This window comes from Rhinoderma darwinii, chromosome 4, assembly GCF_050947455.1.
Source record: "Rhinoderma darwinii isolate aRhiDar2 chromosome 4, aRhiDar2.hap1, whole genome shotgun sequence".
In the NCBI taxonomy this organism is placed as follows: domain Eukaryota; kingdom Metazoa; phylum Chordata; class Amphibia; order Anura; family Rhinodermatidae; genus Rhinoderma; species Rhinoderma darwinii.
In genome coordinates this window covers 189,532,009-189,551,012 of record NC_134690.1, presented here as the reverse complement: position 1 = coordinate 189,551,012, position 19,004 = coordinate 189,532,009, and the positions used below count along the sequence as shown (strand labels likewise).

The 19,004-nt window shown below is 38.7% G+C and overlaps 1 protein-coding gene across 7 annotated transcripts in view; it reads right to left on the bottom strand.

Annotated features, from left to right (window-relative positions):
- Window positions 1-19,004, bottom strand: part of ADGRB3 (adhesion G protein-coupled receptor B3) — an 806,266-nt gene that overhangs the window by 307,784 nt on the left and 479,478 nt on the right. For 5 of the 7 annotated variants that reach the window (XM_075861993.1, XM_075861997.1, XM_075861999.1 and 2 more), the window contains one exon: window positions 3,571-3,679. In XM_075861993.1, the coding sequence (XP_075718108.1) occupies window positions 3,571-3,679 (109 nt within the window). The remainder of the gene's footprint in view (window positions 1-3,570; window positions 3,680-19,004) is intronic. The other 2 variants (XM_075861996.1, XM_075861998.1) reach the window with 1 other exon arrangement.

The following is a 19,004-nucleotide window of genomic DNA, read 5'->3' as shown; positions in this document are numbered from 1 at the left end:
ATATGTTCATGGTTTTCCAATTGCTTGTCAAATTATCTCTTGAAATTTGATTTTAAAATTCTTCATCACCATATAAATATGGTACAAGATCTTAAGATACCAACATGTCACAATCTTAACACTCAGGCCTTAAAATGTGCTTATATTTATTGCATTCACTGTGCAAAGTAGTACATGGAAGGATAGAAGTTAGATGTTATATGCGTTAGAGCCATTTATAGTTATATCATATATTCGAGAGGAAAAATTCCCTGTCATTTGCTGATAGACATTGATGTTTTAAATAAAAACTACCTCTGCCCGTCTGAACCTGCAGGATTCAGTAGATGAATGACAGCAGCAATAAAAGGTCCATGACTTCAAATCAGACCCCAGTTAAGACTATTTAGGGCAACCGTTAGTGACTTTCCAAAACAAAAGCTGAAAATGATACAAATGTAGCCATCTTTATCTTGATTTTTAACGCATTAAATATACAGTGTCAAGAAACTTTAACTTGACTTTTGGTTTTTCAATGGCTTTTGCTGTGTGATATCACACCGCAGCAAGTTATTAGTCTAGATAAACTTGGCTACATCTGTACTTTTGCCTGGAGGGAAGTTGCTCACCCAAGCCCAAAGTTATATTGTACCTGGTCTTCACACTATGGCTGACTATTAAAGTCCCAATCAGCTGTTGTCATGAGCCACCCTGAGCCGCATGTGTACAGCTTCCAGAGAAGTTGATGGCAACCTCTGCTCGGTACCTGAACAGCAAGGGCATACATGCAATAGACCCAGACCATGCAGCTACTATGCAGCCCTTGGATAGAAGGGTCCTATTTCTGGTTATTTCATCCCCTTTGCTAATGATTGAGTAGAAACCACAAAGGACTCCCCTCTCCAGAGGAACTTCTTTGTTAGCAAACAGTTGGGATAGGGAGTTTGCCCAATGGTCATGGAAAGCCTGTGGAGGGGAAAACAAACACCAGACCTTCTATCCTGGTGAGAAAAACAGGCTTCGTAAAGGGGGCCCATTTTATGCTTTGCTTTAGGGCCCCTTTATTTTCATGTACGTCACTGCTGAACAGGCCACTGCTAAAAAGGCAGCCATGTAAAAAGAAACCACCTATTTATCTCCTTAATGGCGTGGGAACAGGTAAGTATAAACTTAGTTGTGGGATGAACGCCTTCCCACCAGACAAAAACGTCATTTTTTTTTGTTTTTTCACATTTTTATATTCACCCATTATCAGATAATTAAGATTAATTAAAGTCATCATTTAAAAAACTACCAGAAGAAATAGATAATAAGGCCCTTTAGTGTACATTGAAAATGTGAAAAATATTTTTTAAGTTGCTTGTATATGATGGTTGGAAGTCATAGACCCAAAATTTGAGACTGTACTACTGAGAGATTCTGAATACATCAATGGTATTTTTTGTTATGGGAACCTTGTGCTGATTGCATTTACCATCCACTTAGGTTTTTATGATGATTTAATGAGTTTCAATATTGATGTGAGTGGTGGTGTAAAAACACAAAAGGTCTTGAAAGACAAAACTGTACCACATAGAAATTAGAAAAAGGCATGCTATCATCAGACACTATCAGTAAATCAAAGAGAGAGTAAGCAGCACTGCAATAAGAGCTTTGATTCTAAATCAAAGTAGTTACCAGGCCTGGTTCAAGAAAACCCACTTCAGCAAAAACAGCGGAACAAAGTTCTCTAAACTGCTAGTAGTGCATCCTCCGGCTTTGTGCCTATAAGTGTAAACAACCATATCTCAGCATAGAAGAAAGTTATTAAAAAACAGTTTTAACATTTGTTTTACTCAAATGGGCCTTTCATAAATTATTTCTGGTTGGTCTATAAAAAAAAGTCTTTGCTCCATAGCAAATATGCATAAATGGTTCATTTATTAGTAATATCCTTTATTAATATATCAACATGTAGAAGAATAGGCAGCACGACACTCACCACTTGCAAAAAAGGTTTATTTTTATTCTATGTTGAGACAGGCAACACGGGATTAAAAGACAATAGCGGCTCTATTGTCTTTTAATCCTGTGTTGCCTGCCTCAACATAGAATAAAAAGAAACCTTTTTTTTGCAAGTGATGTGTGCCGTGCTGTCTATTCTTCTACATGTTGATATTTTATAAAGTCTTACTTTTATATGCACTGAGCACCGCTACAAAAAGGCTGTCGAACCACAAGTCCCAGTAAGCACAAGCACAGGAATCCGTGACGCTGCAAGCTACAGGAAGTGCCAACCATTTCTACCTCTACATGTTGCTTTATTAATATAGTGATAACATTATCCAGAGCAAACTACCAGCAAAAGCAAAAAGTTGCAGAAAAATTAGCATTTTGTTTCTGAGAGCAGAGTTGAATCTAGCATGCATTGTTGGATTGTGATATTTTGGGCTCAGCAAATATGTATCTGAGAGCACTCTCTCCAACTATACAGAATAAATGCAGGGCTATCTTCAATTTCTTCATAATTAAAGTATTTGACAATAGAGATAAGTGAATCGATTCTGTACGAATCACATTTGTTACACATTTTCTAAACAATTTCAGATCTTAGCGAATCTGAATTCATCCTGCGACCGCAATTTTAAAGATCAGAAGAAGACAGAGAAGAACGACCACATAACATCGGGCACCAGCCCGGCAGGCTTCCCTTTAATGCCTAGCAGACAGCCCTCCCTCTAACACAGCCAATCATGAGGGGTATAAGTGTGAGTCACTGATGATTCAGCGAATGACAGACAAATCATTTATAGCAAATATGAACAGCCCAATCAGGAAATGCTGCGGTATTGTGGGGATACTGATAGAAGAGAGAGGACGTCAGACAGAGAGTGAAAAATAGTAAAACACAGAATACATAGTGAGGAGAAGAGAATACATAGTTAGACTTTTACAATAATTTGATAGAGAGATAGGTTTTTCAGAGAGAGAGAGAGAGAGAGAGAGAGCGAGCGAGAGAGAGGTGTGTGTTTGTTGGTGTGAGTGCTGTTGCAGTTATACAATTTTTTCATTCATTTGCAAATCACCAGTCTTCATCACATCATTCACAAATCTTTTTCAATATTATTAGTTCAGAGTGTTATACACCACTTTTCAGGGCAATCGGGACACTTTTGATTTGCAATAAATGTATGCGGACCAAATCAAATCTTCACAGCTAGTTTGATAGAATCAAACCAAAAATTTATTTCAGGAAAATCTCTCATCTCTATTTGAAAAATAATCCAGACAACATGCAGTCAATGTCAATTTCAGATGGAAATTTCACTGCTGGATTTTATGGATCTGCAAATCCTCTGCCCGTTTGGTGGTCCCTTTTGCCGTTGTGGCAAAAATGAGCTAAAGGTCAGCACAGTCCTATTTTGCTTTAGTGATGGTTGTATCAATGTGATTCCTTCTGTAACTTTTATGAACAAATGACTGGCTGCCACAGGTATTGGGAGCATTGAATACCTTTAAAAAAAAGTCTGCTCAGATGAGCAAGAATAAACTGGAAAATGAATATTATTTTTAAATGAAATTTGTATTTAAATGAATGTAAAAGGTACATACACTTACATTGTTCAGATGAGCAAGTTCAATCTCTACCAAGGAATCTATATATTTTGGCTCTGGGTGGATAGTAACGACAATGATCTTAGAATTCACGACTGTAAAATTTCTGAAAAAAACGAAAACAAAATTAGACCAATGATGACATCAAGACAACACATAAATGGCAGGTATTGCTTTTAAAATATACACATTCTCCATTTTACTGGTATGTACTACATTAAGTCAACCAGAATCTATTATATTATTATGTCTTTACCAAAATATATAAATAAATTGCAAGAAAAAAAAAAAAAAAAAAATGTACTCAGTATACTCCGAGTCACAGAAACATCTGAGCATCGGGGCTGTACACTTACAGACCTGTTAAAGCATAATTTTGTGTTTGTTTTGGTCAGGGTCCTAGTGAATATAATTTTTTTATTCTATATAACATGTCAAAAGATAAATATGAGTGAAATTTTGATTTAATGCACATTTTTCTTAAAGAAAATATATAATATATTAACATATATAAAGTAAAATATTATTATACAGAAATACATTATTTATTGAGGCGCCCACTTTACCATGATGCCTAACAGAGCATCCACATAATGTGGACAATGTAAACTTTAGAGAAAGCATTTTCCTCCTATACTGTTTGGACACTGCAATAGGGAATAAAATATCTTTCTGCAGATTCCTGGTGCCAATTGCAAAGCTGGACTTATGCATGTTCCTGCACTGATTTCATACAAAGTATTTGTTAAACATTAGTTACATGAAGAAGCTACACAGGAGAGAAAGGCTATCATATCTGAGAAGTGCAACTTCTGCATAGAGATTTTCTGTTCTTGTTCTGCTTGTATAAGCTATCTACCAGGGTTGGACATATCGCCGTTGCAGCCGGTTTTGTTGCACAGGGGCCTGGAGGTGGTGGGGGCCCGCTCAGCTGCCTTAAACGCTGTGCCCATAAATCAGCACATAGATCGGCACAGCCATGCGGCATACGGAGGAGGGCTTCCTTCCCACCCTGTGCACTTTTGCCAACTCACAGATCAGGCCCCCTTCCTTCACATATGTTATTGATGCCATCAATAACATATGTGAAGGAAGGGGGCCCAATCTTGTATATGTAATAAATGTCAAAGATGGGCAAACCCCTTTAAAGTTTTCACTTACTGTGTGGTTACCACACTGTGGTGGCCTCCCCAAGCACTGTATGGGGTCCCACCCCCACTTCACCACCACAAATACACTTATTTGGGGTATTGTCCATTTCAACCATAATAATTTAATTAACCCCTTCCCAATGTTTGATGTGTACTTATGTCATAGACGGGTAGGATAAGTATAGAGGGGGCTCACAGGCTGAGTCCACTCCACGTAATGGGGCTGTCCACTGTATGATAAAGCCGACACTTCCCTGTAACAAGCGGAATCCCGCTGAACCGGGATCCCACTCGTTTAATCCCTTAGATGCCATGGTCAATAGTGACCACAACATCTAAGGCGTTAGAAAGTGACAGTTCAATGAGAAAGATAAAGTCATTATAAGTTGGTTACATGAGTGATTTGTGTTATACTCAGTTGTCAAATACGGAAATTATTTGCATTATTTATGTTTGTTACTTGTGTTCTAAACTAGTAATAAAATGCGCAACATAGATCTGTATAGTTTTATATATTCGCTCGGGAGTGGTTAGGTTATGGGGGGCCCAGGCAGATTCTTTGCACAGGGGCCCTCTGCAGTCTGTGTCCGTCTCTGCTTTCTATGTATAGTCCAGTTGCAATCCACACTCCATAAACAACTTGATAAATCCATTAATGTGTGTGTGTGCGGGTGCATGTGTCTGCGCGTGCGTGCGTGTGTGTGTGTGTGTGTGCGTGTGCGGGTGCGTGTGTCTGCGCGCGCGTGCGTGTGTGTGTGTATGTGAATGTCTCAGGTAAAATTAGATTCTGAGCACACTGAGACAACAGGGACTGATTACATTCTTCATACAGAACACTGTGGAATGTATTGATGTTTTATAAATAATGGCCAATAAATGAAACAGATAAAAATACAGTACAAATAACATTTCATATTGCATCCTGCGCCCTGCATCCTGCTTAGATAAAGAGCTGCATTTCTAGACAGAACCTATGGACAGGCGTGATTCTGTTTCTAGAAAATAAACAGCCATTTTTTTTTCTTTTTACAAACAACCCCTTTAATGCATATATTCAGATGAATAGGACAGTCGTAGGAATTTATGCAACAAATCTGCCACATACCCTTACTATAGCACTGACTTGCATTTACAATTCTGCTACCTGCTGCTAAAACCAGTTAAAAAGTTTGTTGTCATAGTTGCAAAAGTTACTGTTGATTTTGTGTTGTTACATCAGAACACAATATGGCATCTGGTGTAAAAACGATACTTCCCAATATTAAAATTAAAAGAACAAGCTCTATACAGGCATTGAGTCAGGAATGAATTCTGGCAGCGGGCATCTCTGAAGGTGGCATAATTGTGAATGCAGCTCTGAACTTTTCTGTAACGTTCTGTAACTCGGAAGCAGAGCAAAATAAGTAAAGCAATGTATTTACAAGTTATTGGACCTTGTATTTAAGATAATTCTATATGTAAGTAATACGATAGTAAATGCCCACCATTGAATCCCAGTTTGCATTTTTATGATGGGGCTTTGTTTTTTCTTTTAAAAAGAAAGCTCCAAATTTCCTTCATAGACATAAATTGAACAGAAGCTCCCCCAGTGGTAAGTGCAGATAGCGAGCAATGCATGTTATCTTTCATATGTGTCTAACAAGAGGAACCGGAGCTTTGTATCAGAAAAATATAACTTCCGCTGCTATTAAAAATTTATCACGATTAATCAGCACACAATTTCAGAAATAAAAAACAACATGATGGTTACAGGTGGAGAAATACATACAAAGGGCAAATATCAATTTGATACCTAAACATGGATAGATAATTCTTATATTATTATTCAGTACCACCAAGTCCGGGAGTTCCATTCTGAAATGTGAAAACAACTGAACAGAATCCATGTTTTCCCCCGGTACAGCAGGGAAAATTAAAGGTGAACTTCGATTGGTTGCTATGGGCAAGAAGGCCCCCTTTTCTCTGCAATAGTTTTGATACACGAGGCCTACTGTGTACCCTTTTATACCACTTATTTATACTGTGTACCCTTCAAATATACCACTTATTTATATTTTGTATAGCAAAAACGGGTATCTGCTTCTTGTTAGATTATAATTACCAAGGTAAGGCCTCATGCACATGACTGTAGCCATGTGTACGGCCGTGATTTTTGGGTCGGCCGGCAGCGGAGTGTCACCCACAAGCCGCGTGCAAATCGCGGGCCGTGTACATGGCCGCGTCCATTATTTCCTGTGAGCCTGGACCGCAGAACACGGCTGTAATAAGACATGTCCGTTCTTTCTGCGGTCCAGGCTCCTGGCCCATGCACGGACCGTGGAAACCACGGTCGTGTGCATGGCCCCATAGGAATGAATGGGGCCGCAATTCTCCCGTGGATTTTCGGGAGAATTGCGGCTGCAAAAGCACGTTCGTGTGCATGGGGCCTAAATTGGTTGGGTATTTCCTTCTGACTACTTTAAATCTAAATATAGTAAAAATACAAATATGATCCCCCAGTTGACACCTATATTCACTATTCAGATTGCAGTTTTCATTTTCCTAGTGCAGAAAGAAATCATTTTATCAGTTGCTCTTTGCAAATAGTAAACTTTTTGTGTATGCGTTTCTATGCATGACACCCATAATGTAATGTGCCTTTCATTTAATAAGGTATATATCTGTATTGTGCACAGTCGAGAAGACAAGGAGCTACATAATTCATAAGTTACTGCTGTAGTACATGTTTTGTACAGTTTGATAGTGGAAGGGAACAGAATTCTTGCTGTAATCTCTGCAGGCATTAACAGTGACCTTTTGTTACCTCTGTAGTAATATTGGAGAACAATGGTCATTTATATTAATGTAAAGATACTAATATGCCGTTTTTTTTTTCCTATATAGTGCATATTAAATAATAGGATTGTTTTATTGGTTGCTACAGTGTCTATGAGGTTTGCACAACTACAGTATGTAGCATTACTTATGCTGTCAGAATATTTTGCCACGGTTGACAGCTGTATTCTGTGCCATGAGTTGAAGATACAAAGACTAAAATATGGCATAAGGAGTTTTTGTCAAATTTCATAAGGTAGGGTTAATGGTGTAGCAAAATATGTTCTTATGTCTATATTTTATATCTATGTCATTTCATATTCAAATATCCTTTTTAATATATTTAATAATATAATCTGGTTAAGGAAGACTGAACTAATCTCTGATGACTTTACATAAGAAGTAGTCAAGCCTACATAAAAAGTTGAATAACCCGCATGTTACATTTAAGCATTAAAACAGGATTACAATGGAGTTTAAGATTTAACGCTTAATTTGCTATTTAAGGCCTAATGCCACAGCAAAGCCATGTACGTGGAGCTTACACAACAGCACACGGAGTCCCTACGGTTCCATAGTATGGAGATGTGGGCACTGTGTGCTGTACCAAATTTTACCCTTGAAACAATCCCATATGAATCTGTCACAAAAATCTCCAATTGACTGTATAAAATTGGAAGTACACAGAGATACAGTATTGTCACTTAGAAGTCTATGCGTACACAAATGCAGGAACCTTAGGCATCCTAATATTGTATGTGAATTCAATTCAGAAGTAGATTATTTCCCATTATTTAACATACTAGTCCTTCTCAATGAATTAGAATATCATCAAAAAGTTTATTTATTTCAGTAATTCAATTCAAACAGTGAAACTCATATATTTTATAGATTCATTACGCACAGAGTGATTTGTTTCCAGGATTTTTTTCTTTTAATGTTGATGTTTATGGCTAACAGTTAATGAAAACCCAAAATGTAGTCTCTCAGAAAATTAGAATATTATATAAGCCCAATTTCAAAAATGATTTTTAATACTAAAATGTTGGCCTACTGAAAAGTATGTCCAGTATATGCACTCAATACTTGGTCGGGGCTCCTTTTGCATGAATTACTGCATCAATGCTGCGTGGCATGGAGGCGATCAGCCTTTGGCACTGCTGAGGTGTTATGGAAGCCCAGGTTGCTTTGTGCTAATTCATTGAGAAGGACTAGTATATGTCACAAATGGATTATTGTAGCACATGTCACGACTTAAAGGCTATGTACACATTTGAAACAGTTTTTTTCTTATTCAATAAAAACGTCTGTCAGTGTGTTTTGTGCAACTTTCTAAATACTTTTTATTAATTATTTTAACTTTTTAGATACAGCTGCTTTGTATCCTGTATACAGAGCAGCTTTATCTAGCACTGAATCCTGTATCTGTTAGGTCAGCAGTACTGACGGGTTCAGTGTCAGTGGGTCCTGCGTGTAAATCGAGCTGTTACCAATCACATCTATGTTCATAACTTAGATGTGATGGATTACAGGTGGATCCTGCACGCAGGACCTGCTGACACTGAACCCATCAGTGCCGCTGACCTGACAGATACAGGATTCAGCGCACAATACAGCTGCTCTGCATACAGGATACAGAGCAGCTGTATCTCAAAAAGTAAAAATAATTTTTAAGAAAATTTACTTAGAAAGTTGAACAAAACACACTGACAGTGTGCCGAGGCGCATAGTGCATAAAAGGCACCAAAGTTCTGCTGACTCAAAACCTGCAGAGTTCCAAATCTCCTTTGGCAGTAACATCTGCATAAAAATAAAAACTGTGCTTCAGTAGCTTCATGGCATGGGTTTGCATGCCAGCCTTACATCACCAAGCACAATGCCAAGCGTCGGATGGAGTGCTGTAAAGCCGGTCGCCACTGGAGCAGTGGAAACTTGTTCTCTGGGGTGACAAATCACACTTCTCTATCTGATAGACGAGTCTGACTTTGGTGAATGCCTGTAGAACTTTAGCTGGCATAGATTTTTGCTATCATATATGCAAACATCTGGTTTAAATTATAGTAAATGCATCGGGCATGGGTGACCATGCCTCCTTTCATTAGGATCCGCCCGCTTTTTTAAAAAGTAGCAAGAATGGTGGAATCGACCCAAAATTCTAAATTTTTGCAGCTTTTGGGTCATTTGCCTAATTTTTACGCCAGAAAGCTGGCATAGAAACATTGTTAAATTCAGCCCTATGTCGTTTTAGAATGACATCCAGACAGCTTTAAATGAATCAAACATTCCTCACAAAATCATCTGTCAGCAAGTTCCAAAATCTCACTGCTCTTACAGTAAAGAACCTTACATCTATGATAATGGTGACACTTTTTTCCCTCTAGATGTAGTGCCGCCTTGTAATTTCTGGGTATAAAAAGATCACTAGATGGATCACTGTATTGGATTTGATATATTTATATATTTATATAGTAATTCTGTCATTTCAAGTTTTTTCTTCAAATCAAACTGTCTTAAAGGGATTGTGTCATCAAAAAAGGTCCCATTGTTTACATCAAGTTTTTAATGTTAAACATATTTTTTAAGAATTTTGGGTGATTTTTTTTACATTTTCTTTGTCATTATCTATTGTAGCAGTGAAGCTACTGGACAGTGCAGAAACTGTCAGGTTTTAAGCAACCAGGGAGCATGTACAGCAGAGAGGGTTTTCTCTGCTGTTGCTTGGGTGTAAAACCCGGAATTTGGCCTGGTTTGCTGGAGTGTGAAGGAGAAGGGTGGGCTTCCACTCCATACAGACAGTCCATGTCTTGGGCTGTCTGATGAGCCTAGTTAGGCTTGACCTGAGGCGGCTCTGTAATTGAGGTGTGTGCTGTTCACACAGGGCTTTCAGTCTGGGGAAGACTGGCATGCTAGCCTGTGAGAGTCACCACCGTGTAAGGTAAAGTTGCCTATGTTTTGAGGTGCTGGGCACAAGGCTCAGGGTCTCTTAGTGAGGGACGCTTAATGTCTAGTTAGAGGCTGGACGGCCTAGGGTTTATTTTGTACAGTTTTGGTGGAAAACTGCTTTCTGCGTTGAAGACAAAAAAGAAGGGCTTCAGCTGGTTTAAGCCCTTATCCAATGAGTTGGAGTGAACTTTCTATGTGCGCCAACCATCTCCCCCTGGAGATGGCGATCCTGTGAGCTAAGTTGTCCCCCAGGTTGTCACACCACATTAAAAAAATTATCCTAAAATAAGTCCTGTTCACAGGTTGCTGTGGTTCATGTGGCAGCTGTGAAGCATATCTCTAAATGCTGTTAACAGCAGCTCAGGAGAGATTGCCAACTCTATAATCATGTACAGAAAATAGAATAACAAAATCTACAATCAAAAAATAAAAGCTGATTGGAAAAAGAGATTACTTTTAACTATCTGGTTTTAATTATGAAAAAAATAATTATTATATATATATATATATATATATATATATATATATATAAATATAAATATATATACATATACAAAGAAATCCTGCAGCACTCTGGTATGGTAAAAAAAAGTGTGGTTCATGCTTGACAAAGGTCCTAAGGATGGACAGATAGGTTGCAACCTGTTTGTTGTTTGAAGTAAACCACACTTTTTTGCCTAGTGTGCTGCAGGGTTTCTTTGTATATATCTCACAGTCCTTAGATCGGGATTACCTGCTGGGCACCAATATCCATTTTGGAATTTGCCTTTGAGTGCTGCTTTTTTCTATTGGTATATGTATATATATACTGTATATATATATATATATATATATATATATATATATATATAAAATACACTCCCTTTAGTAAAAAAGTAAAGACTCAGGCCATCCCTGAAAAGTGTTGCTCAAAAATAAAGAATCTTTTATCCTGGATTTGATCTCTGACTCGGTAGTGCCCGTTACACCTGCACATTTGATTTATTGTCTCAGTGGACTAGAGCTGGACCCGCATCACCAGTTCCTGCTGTGGCCAACTTGTTTTCAACATTTGAAGCTCTTAACAGCGCTGTGCCTGGTGTCTAGCACATCCCCACCAGGTAAGCGTATTCTTATTGCATCCTCTGAGCTCTGATCTGACAGGCTGGTACTCTACGCAGCGTCATGTGTTTCTTCTGTTCCTTTAGCAAAGTTCAAAGAAGTTTTTGACAGCTGCGAAACATGAAAATAACCATAATATGATGATACTGAACATTTCACTGTATTGTGCTCCATTCTTCCCTCTGTTAAGTAAAAAGTTGTTTTTTTTCTCTTTTAGAAGAACGTACTGTTTTCTAAGGGGGGAATTGAAAAAAAACTGCAATTTCGTCATTGCTTTTTGCTTCATGTGTAAAGAGTACTGAAATTTTTATCAATTTGCAAAATCATACATAAAGAGAATAAATAGAACAAGAACAATATGGAAAAAGCAATAGGGGTATTAAAGGTAGCATTTACATCTAGGTCCCAATAGTGCCCATAGTCTACCAGGCTACGTATGGGCTTGCATTTGGTTTCAAGTTAGTGAGAAAATCAATTATTTAAATATTGGACCTGTGTTAGATACTGTTTGCCCTGGTTGGCATATAAACATAGAACTTAGACATACAGTAGTACAACACAGTAGTATAATTACACATTTTACATATTCTCTAAAATGACTGTTTTACCTTAGAACAAAGTACAATAAATGCGGTTAAACAGAGACTTTGACTAGTTTTCATGTGCTGGTAGAGAATAAATATGATACATTTATAAATGCCTGTCTTCTGTTGCTTATTTTATATTGCTTTTTAGTAAGCTGTAAAAATGGTTCTTCATTACTTTTGTTAAAGTATCCAGCTTAGCTAAATTGGTTTTCTAGCCTGGGCTGGAAGTGAAATTAATATTTCATCACTGTGAATTGAAACATTCTTCTTCATGGGCTCGTAATGGCAGGTCATAGAGCCAAACTCAGATGTGGCTTCTGCGAGAAGAGGAATGGAACACTGCCTAAATTGATGGCGGATGTAAATTATAATGTTCAGCACACTGCATTTTAGTTGAAGTGTTTTTGAGACTAGATAAGGATTCTTTCTGAGGACAGAATAATCTCATTTTAAAAGTTAAGTCTTTACAAGACTCTAGTCAGAAATAAAAAATCAGCTACCACATAATGTTTGCATGTGTTCTCTAATCATATATTGTAAACGCTCTTAGATCATTGTTTTAACTGTTATGGTATGGTTTCTACATTGTAGCACCTAGTGGCTGTTATCTCTGAGGCACATACTGTGCCTTGTCAAAGTATTCACCCCTTTGGTGTTTTTCCTCTTTTGTTGCGTTACAACCTTAAATTAAAATGGATTTCTGGGGGTTTATACACTTTGATTTGCATAACATGCCTACCAATTTGAATGTGCAAAATATTTTCTACTGGGACGCAAACAATAATTAAGACATATAAACAGGACTGATGCATAAGTATTCATCCTCTTCAATTACAGGTGCAAGTCTCTTGGGGTATCTCTCTATTAGCTTAGCACATCTAGATAGTCATGCCACAGATTCTCAATTGGATTGAGGTCTGGACTTTGACTAGGCCATTCCGAGACATTTATACGTATCCCTTAAACCACTCCAGTGTACAGATGTTTGAAAATGTATTTGACTCGGATAGCTTTCTGCAGGGTGATATCACAGAACAAAAGCAATTGAAAAGTCATTGAAAAAGTCAAGTTAAAGTTTCTTGCCACATTATATTTAACGCATTAAGGGTCAAGGTAAAATTGCTACATATGTAGGTTTAGGATCATTCGTCCCGGTCTGAAATCTCTGCAAGCTCAACAGATTTTCCTCAAGAATTACCCTATATTTATTGTTATCCATCTTTTCTTAAATTTTGACCAGCTTTCCTGTCCCTGTCAATGAAAAACATCACCACAGCATGATGCTGCCACAACCATGCTTCACTGTGGGAATGGTGTTTTTGGGGTGATGGGAAGAGTTTGGTTTCAACCACACATTGCATATCTTATAGTGGCTATAAAGTAACATTTTTGTCTCATCTGATCAGAGAACCTTCTTCCATGTGTTTAGGGAGTCTGCCACATGATGTTTGGCAAACTCAAAATGTGTTTTCTTATGGTTGTTTTTTTTTTAGCAATGGCTTTTTTCTGGCCACTCTTTCATAAATTTCCACTCTGTGGACCATACGGCTTATAGTGGTCCTATGGACAGGTACTTCCATCTCTTCTGTGGATCTTTGGAGCTCCTTCAGTGTTATCGTTGGTGTCTTTTACAAATCTCTGCTTAATGCCCTCCTTGCCCAGTCTGTGAGTTTTGGTGGGCGCCCCGCTTTTGTCAGGTTTGTAGTTGTGCCATATCCTTGGTCTCATGTTGCTTGCTTAGTGGTGTTGCAGAATCAGGGGCCTTTCAGTACAGGTGTATTTATACTGACATCATGTGACAGATCATGTGACACTTTGCACATAGGCGGAATCTATTTTAACTAATTATGTGAGTGAAGTTAATTGGGTTGACCAGATCATATTGAGGGATATCATAGGGAGTGAATACATATGCACTTACAACTTTTCATCTTTTATTTTTTTTCAAACAATGTTTTTTTATTGTATTCCACTGTAACATCTTGGACTATTTTGACAGGTTTATTATATAAAATCAAATTTGTAATTCAAAACACAAAGGAAGGTGAATATTTTCACAAGGCATTGTATTTTTCCACACAAGCCATTGTATCATGTATGTAATTTAACTATAGCTACATAGAAGTCCGTTGGTAGACGCACACCTAATTTCCACCAATAGTAGACACAATTTAAAATGTGCAAATGATAAATCATGTAACAAACATACAAATATATACTGATCAGCCATAACATTCAAACTACTGACAGGTGAAGTGAATAAGATTGGTTATCTCGTGAAAATGGCACCTGTCCAGGGGTGTAATACATTAGGTAGCAAGTGAGCAGTCAGTTCTTAACCCGTATATATAGGGTGCACATCGAGTGGGGGTGTGTGGAGCGGGCTCACAGGCTGAGCCTTCTCCATAGAATGAGCATGTCAGCTGTATCTTACAGCCAACACTTCAGTGTAATGAGCAGGATCCCGCTCAAGTGTGATCCCGCTCATTTAACCCCTTAAATACTGTGGTCAATGTTGACCATGGCATTTAAGTGGTTAGAAACAGGGGGGCGGCCCCCTTTAACATTACAACACCCCCTGTGACGCGACCGCTGGGTGCTGATGGTTGGCATGGCAGCTTGGGGAACTAACGGGGCCTCTGGCAGGGCTTCATAGGAAGGAATACATTAGTATTGCAGTATATCATGCAAGCGATCGCTGGTTAAAGTCCCTGGGCGGTAATAGTAAAGAAAAGTAAATGCAGTAAAATAAAGCTTTATTACTTTTTTTTTAAGCCTGTGCTGCTGGATTCTATTTTTGTATCTATCTATCTATCTATCTATCTATCTATCTATCTATCTATCTATCTATCTATAAATATAAATATTAAAAGTTCAAAAAAACTACAAAAAGTACAATGTAAAAAAAAATAAATAATTGCCGCTTTCGTAAAAGTCTTAACTATTACAATATGTAGTTATTTAGCCCGCACAATGAACTCCATAAAAAAATAAATAAATTAGAACGCCAGACTGTCTTTTGATCACTTTTATCTCCCACAAAAAATAAAATAAAAAGTGATCAAAAACTCTAATGTACCCGAAAATAGTACCAATAGAAACTACAGCTTGCACCGCAAAAAAAACAGCCCTCATACAGCTCAATCTACGGAAAAAGTTATGGCTCTCAGAATATGATGACAAAACTCAATTTTATTTCTCACAATCAGTTTTTTCCTTGTAAAATTAGTAAAAAAAAAAAAAACAATATACATTTGTAATACTGTAATCGTATTGACTCTCGGAATACAGTTAACATGTCGTTTTTAACCGAATGGAAAACGCCGTAAAAACAAACCCCCCCCCCAAAAAAAAAATTTAGCTATCGCTATTTTTTTCCTATTCCACCACACAAATAATTTTTTCCCAGTCTCCAACTAGATTATAAGGTACAATAAAAGGTGCCGTGAAAATATAAAACTTGTTCAACAAAATAATATGCCCTCATATGGCTATATTCATGGAAAAATAAAAAAGTTATGGCTTTTGGAAAGTAGGGAGGAAGAAACAAAAGTGAAAATCCGAAAAATTGTTGCAGCAGGAAGGGGTTATAGCTAATGTGTTAAAAGCCGGAAAAAAGGTGCAATGGTAAGGATTTGAGCGACTTTGACAAGGGCCAAATTGTGATGGCTAGATTACTGGTACAAAGAGTCTCCAAAATAGCAGTTCTTGGTATGCAGTGGTTAGCCCCTACTAAAAGTATTGCAAGGAAGAATAAACAGTGAACTGGCGACATGGGTGACAAAGGCTCATTGATGTGCGTGGGAAGAAAAAGCTAGCCTGTCTGGTCCGATCCCAGAGAAGAGCTACATTAGCACAAACTGCTGAAAAAGTTAATGCTGGCTATGACAGAGAGGTGTCAGGATACATAATTCATCACAGTATGCTGCGCTTGGGGCTGCGTAGCCGCAGATAGGTCAGAGTGTCCATGCTGATTCCTGTCCACCATCAAAAGTGCCTACAATGGGCAGGTAAGCATCAGAACTGGACCATGGAGCATTGGAAGAAGGTGGTCTGGTCTGATATATCATGTTTTCTTTTACATCATGTGGGTGGCCAGCTGCATGTGCATAGCTTACCTGGGGAAGAGATGGCACCAGGTTGTTCTATGGGAAGAAAGGAAGCTGGTGAAGGCAGTGTGATGCTCTGGGCTATGTTCTGCTGGGAAACCTTGAATCCTGGCATTTATGCGGATAGTGTAGCATCCTTTGACTTAACACTTAACCTGTTAAATACACTGTGGCAAGGAACTTAAACTTGACTTTTTCAATGGATTTTCAATAGCTTTTGTTGTGTTAAAGGGGTTTTCTTAAAATAGGTCATCAATATATAATTGGTGGTGGTCCGTCTGTTTGAAAGGGCTGCGGCCCTTTATTGTTTACATGGATTTAATTTCTGTTCGGACTTACACACGCCGTTACTTTCGTAGTGGCTGTGCAGGGTATTGCAGCATTGCCCCTTCAAACACTGATCGGTGGGAATGCCAAGAGTCATACCCAAACCGATCTAATATTGATGGCCTATCCGAAAGACAGGCCATCAATGTTAAAATCCCAGATAACCTCTTTAAAGAGGTTCTGTCACCAGTTTATTAATTCCCTATCTCCCAACTAATCTAATAGGCGCTTTGATGGTGATAACTATAGTGTGATTTGTTTCAAAAAATGTTTATTATTTTAAATTATTATTTTAATTATAATTATTAAAATTTTATTATGTTCATTTTTATACATATGCTAACTTGGCTCGAATAGCCAAATTGGAGGTTACATTTTATTTTCACTCTGGGCGTTGTAAAGACAACTGTATGACGCTGTCCAATCAGCACCATACAGGTCTGCAATCACAGCCCAGCGTGATCTCAGCTTCTATCGCGAGAGTACGCTGTCTTGTCACTAAGGCTGGGTTCACACGACCTATTTTCAGACGTAATGGAGGCGTTTTACGCCTCGAATTACGTCTGAAAAATGGCTCCAATACGCTGGCAAACATCTGCCCGTTACTTTCAATGGGCTTTACGATGTACTGTGCCGACGACCTGTCATTTTACGCGTCGCTGTCAAACGACGGCACGTAAAAATACAGCCTCGTCAAAAGAAGTGCAGGACACTTCTTGGGACGTAATTGGACACGTTTTTCATTGAAAACAGCTCCAAAAACGCCTCAAAAAACCCCTGAAAAGAAGCCTCAAAAGAAGTTCCAAATTTCATTTGCAGCTTCAAAAACGCCTGAAAATCAGAGGCTGTTTTCTCTGAAATCAGCTCCGTATTTTCAGACGTTTTTTGTTAAGCATGTGAACATACCCTTACAGCCACAGGTCCTTCACCACAGCGACTCAGCGGTAATCCAAGAAGACAGACCCTAAATCACCTCCAGCCGTGACGGATGACTGTCATCCACAGCAGCAGCACTGATTGGACAGCGTCATACAGTTGTCTTTACACCGCCCAGAGTGAAAATAAAATGTAACCTCCGATTTGGCTGTTAGAGCCAAATTAGCATATGTATAAAAATGAACATAACTTCTAAAATAATAAAAGTTTTTTTAAAACAAATCACACTGTAGTTATCAGCAGAAAAGCACCTATTAGCTTAGTTAGGAGATAGGGAATTAATAAACTAATAAACTCTTTAAGTAGCAAGTAATCATGCTGCAGCAAGTTATCAGTGTAAAGTCAAGGTATTCTACATCTATACCTAAATATTATTGCAGACCAAGAGAACCACCTCATGACAACGATATTCCCTGCCACACTGCAAAAATTGTTCAGGAATGGTTTGAGCAACATGACAAAAGAGTTCATGCGTTGACTTGTATGATGTGCTGGAAAAACCTAGTCCAATTCATAAAGGCCTCACCTCGCAACTTACAGGTTTTGGTGCTAACATCCTGGTGGCAGATACCACAGGACACTTGTCAAAAGTCTTTTGAAGTACATGTCACGATGGGCTAGAGCTGTTTTGTTCATACAAGGTGGACCTACACAATATTAGGAAGGTGGTTTTAATGCTATAGCTGATCAGTGTATATATATATATATATATATATATATATATATATATATATATTCACTGATGTATGTATATATATATATTCAAAGTTCAACAAAGGTTGCTCTATATTCCTATATTTATTTTGCAGTATGGGATTTAATCAGAACAGGGTATTGCTTTGTGCAGCAACACAAAGAGAGTAACACAAAATAAATAACAGCTAATCTAAGGACTAACTAATACAAACAACCCATAATTATAGCAGTGTCTTACTACCAGACCCCTGAGACACTGGACAAAATCACCATAAAACTTTTGGGCTCTGTTCACACTTTGTTTGACCCCTATGTTTGGTGTATATGCCAAACGTTTCCATAGGGTACCACTCACCCGACGGGAGAGGAAGCTGCTGCATTCATTAACAGCATGATAAGCAGTATTTGGTTAAAGCTGTTGATAGTGGCAGGGCCGCCATCAGGGGGGTATTACTGGTACTCCCGTCAGGGGCCCGGCCACATGAATGAAGTAAAAGGGGCCCGCCGGGCTGCCGTCGCCCCCCCCCCCCTCGGACTGTTGCCCCCCCCCTCGGACTGTTGCCCCCCCCCTCGCGACGCTCACGGGCCCCCCCCTCGCAACGCTCACGGGCCCCCCTCGCAACGCCCGCGGCACCCCCCTAGCGACACCCCCCTAGCGACACTCCCCTAGCAACACTCGCGGCAGCCCCTGCATACCTGTTGTAGCTTCACTGGAGGGGAAGATGCAGCATGTGCTGAAGCTGCGTGTGGAGATCCCGCCCCCCAGC